At 44.0% G+C, this 3448-nt stretch overlaps 1 protein-coding gene across 1 annotated transcript in view; it reads left to right on the plus strand.

The window, feature by feature from the left end:
- Positions 1 to 1133, plus strand: part of LOC123962389 (keratin, type I cytoskeletal 13-like) — a 2907-nt gene extending 1774 nt beyond the window's left edge. The window contains exons 5-7 of the mRNA XM_046038483.1: positions 37 to 162; positions 245 to 468; positions 996 to 1133. Coding sequence (XP_045894439.1) covers positions 37 to 162; positions 245 to 468; positions 996 to 1125 — 480 coding nt within the window. The 3' untranslated portion in view covers positions 1126 to 1133. The remainder of the gene's footprint in view (positions 1 to 36; positions 163 to 244; positions 469 to 995) is intronic.
- The last annotated feature ends 2315 nt before the right edge of the window (positions 1134 to 3448 follow it).

Below are 3448 nucleotides of genomic sequence, written 5' to 3' on the forward strand. Positions count from 1 at the left end.
GGTCAACATGTTACTAACGTGCTGTTTCCTCTACAGACAGAAAACCTTCACAAAGAAGTCGCTATCAGCACAGAAACCCTCCAGTGGTCCAAATCCGAGATCACAGAGGTCAAACGAACGCTGCAGAGCCTGGAGATCGAGCTGCAGTCCCAGTTCAGCATGGTGAACATCACGTCTCATCACATCTTTTATGTCCAGTGTCTTTGTGAGGCAATAAAACTGATCCAGCTCCTCTCTCCTGCAGAAAGCGTCGTTGGGGGCCACCCTGAATGAGACTCAGAACCGGTACACCATGCAGCTGACGGGTTACCAGAACCAGGTGACCATGCTGGAGGATCAGCTGACGCACCTGAAGGCCGAGCTGGAGAGGCAGTCCCGGGAGTACCAGATGCTGCTGCACATCAAGACCAGGCTGGAGATGGAGATCACCGAGTACAGGAGGCTGCTGGACGCAGAGGCCAGCAGCAGGTGAGCGAGCTTTAGTTATCTGAGAATTACAGTAAAGGGTTGTTTACAGGATATTGTGAGCTGATATCACATCTTACTTTATCCCAGAAGAAGCCAGATCTTCTGGGGTTCAGTCCTGGGTTTTATTACCTGCAAAATACATTACTTTGCTCAAACCAAAACATTGTATTTTGCTAAAATGTAGAATTAGCCTTCATAAATTTAATTAAATTGGCCTTGAAATTAAAATAAAATGCCCCAAAACATCAAAGGAATGGAATAAAAGTTCCTTCTAGTGATAAAGTACATTTCCTTCCTATTTCTTACCTGATTATTCAGGTTTCCAGCTGAGAGTTTTACTGCTCCATGAACATGCGCTCAAATAAGGGTCCAAAACTCTTTGTATATCAACCTTTGTAAGCCTGTGAAAAACTTGTAAAGATATGTACAGAAAATGTGAAATTATAATCAAACCCATCTGTGACTAAATATTCTATTAACGTGAGATGAATATAAATCTGACTGTTCTGTTTGTCTCCCTCCTGCAGCTTGACTATCTCATCCACCACCTCTACCACCTCCACCACCACCAAACAGAAAATAATTAAGATCGTAGAGGAGGTGGTGGATGGAAAGGTGGTGAGCTCCTCCCAGGAGACCGTCCGTCAGACCCTCTGAGCACCAAGCGGGGACACTCACACAGAATTAATCACACAAAATAAAGCTTGCTGAGGCACTTCAAAATTAAACGTTGTCAGTTGTGTCTTCTGTTCAAACTGAAGAGTCTGAAGTTGCAGTACCTCTAATGGTCACCCCTTTATTAATTATGCAGAACTCTAAGCCTAAATATAATTTAAACGTGTGAGTTACAAAAAAATTCACCCCCCTGGCATGAAGGGGGAGATTAGCTTTAGAGACCAAAACCATTTTTTGATCCAGGCTGTAAACATGTTCATGCTCACTTGCTTAAAGAGAACTAAACTTAAAGAACAATTAACTTTTTTGCTTTTGCTGCCTAAGAGTGCATGTGTGGAAATGATCTGACAATGTGTGATAGACGTGGTACGATTAGCAAAACCTCAAAAGCTTCGCAATTTAGAGAGGTCACAGAGGTCTGCTCCGCCTATGAAGGAATATAGGGGTACAATGACAAGATTTCCCCAGGTCATGATTGGGTTTTAGAGCTAAAAGAAGCCAAAGGTGACTCTCCAAAACTCTAGGTTAGACTCTGTCTCTCCTCTCCGCCTGCTTGGTCGATTCACTAATGCAGCTGTCTAGAAAAGGCAGTACTGTTTTCCATTTGTAGGGGACCCAAGGTCAAGATTATTGGTGAGCGTTGGTGATTGAAGGTGAGCGGAGGAGTCCGATGACTCTCAAAGCGGCAGTAGAACTGGTTCAGCTCATTTGCCAGGTGAGAATCGTTTATGGAGTGTGGGAATTTTGGGTTTATAGTTTGTGATCTGTCTGAACCCCCTCCAGACAGAAGTGGTGTAGTTTGCAGAGAACTGGTTCTTTAGTCTCTCTGAGTACAGTCGTTTAGCTTCTCACCTCCCCGCTAAACCTGTAGTTTAACGCCCTGCACCCGGACCTGTCACCAGTCCTAAACGCCTCCTCCTTTTCCAACCTCAGCTGTCTGAGTTTAGCTGTAAATCCGGGTTTGTCATTGTTATAACTCACCCTGTTGCGTGTTGGTATACATGTGTCCTCACAGAAGCTGATGTAGGACGTCATAGCATCAGTAAACTCATCCAGATTGTTGGTTGCAGTCTTGGAAACATCACAGTCAGTGCAGTCCAAACATGCCTGGAGGTCCTCAACAGCTTCACTGGTCCACTTCATTGATGTCCTCTCTACAGGTTTACAAATCTTTAATTTTTGCTTGAAAGCAGGAATCAGGTAGATCAGATTAGGAGAACAGTGCTGCTGAATCACTGTCATGTCGGTACACCAGCCATTGTTAATATGAAAACAGACACCTCCTCCTTTGCCGGATAGTTCTGTGTCGCGGTCCGCTCTCTAAAGTTGGAAGCCTGCCAGCTGCAGCGCAGAGTCCGGTATCAGCTCTCCGTGAAGCACAGAACAGAAGATGAATAAAAGTCTCTGGTTTTCCCCACCAGAAGCTGAAGTTCGTCCAGTTTGTTGCACAGTGAGCGACCGTTGGAGAGAAATACTACCGGTAGCGGTGTGCGGAGTCTCCGCGGGCGAAGACGCACAAGCCACCCGGCTCGTTACCCTCTTCTGCGTCGCTTCACAGCGCCAACGACAGCGAGAGAGCTCTTCACCAAAATGTCCAATATTCCACTTATGACTAGAGAACAGTGGGAATAAAATCAGCTGGAGTTGTTCCCCTGATGTTCATGAGCTCCTCCCTGTTGAAAGAGCACCGGGAATCACAGCCAAAAACTGAATTAACACACAAAAAACAAAACAAAAAGCACCAAACACAGAGGCAGCTAGGCTCAGCGCCATCTTGGACAACCTCCTACTATTTCAGGCCTGGTTTATAACTCATTCTAAGATGATCTCATCTTTCTAAAACATTCTACTGGTGTATTTCTTATCTATTGCTGCCATCCAGTGGCCTTTTACATGTATTAAATCTGCATCTTTATGTAACATTTTTTAGATTTCCTTAATAATGTTGCTAAGTTGACTTATTATACATTAATGTACGCTGCACACACACAGCGTATGGGAGGGTGCTACTTCTTATAATGAACTTTTTGCACAGGGAAGTATATAGTAATATTAGTGTATATATATTCAGGCACTAAGATGTATACATATTCTTATCTCCTTTTTATTGAATTGTATCCTTCTACTTTGTATGGCGCTGTGCCACCAAGTCATATTCCTGTGTACATTTGGAAATAAAAGAGATTTTGGTTCTGATCTACATATAACACATTTCTATGTTTTATCAGGTGATTTCCCGCAGTGGGGACTTTCCAGGAACATGTGCTCCCTTCTGCATCGTCCTACGCTCTTGCTGATGTTAGCA

The sequence above is a fragment of the Micropterus dolomieu genome, linkage group LG02, assembly GCF_021292245.1.
Source record: "Micropterus dolomieu isolate WLL.071019.BEF.003 ecotype Adirondacks linkage group LG02, ASM2129224v1, whole genome shotgun sequence".
Classification (NCBI taxonomy): domain Eukaryota; kingdom Metazoa; phylum Chordata; class Actinopteri; order Centrarchiformes; family Centrarchidae; genus Micropterus; species Micropterus dolomieu.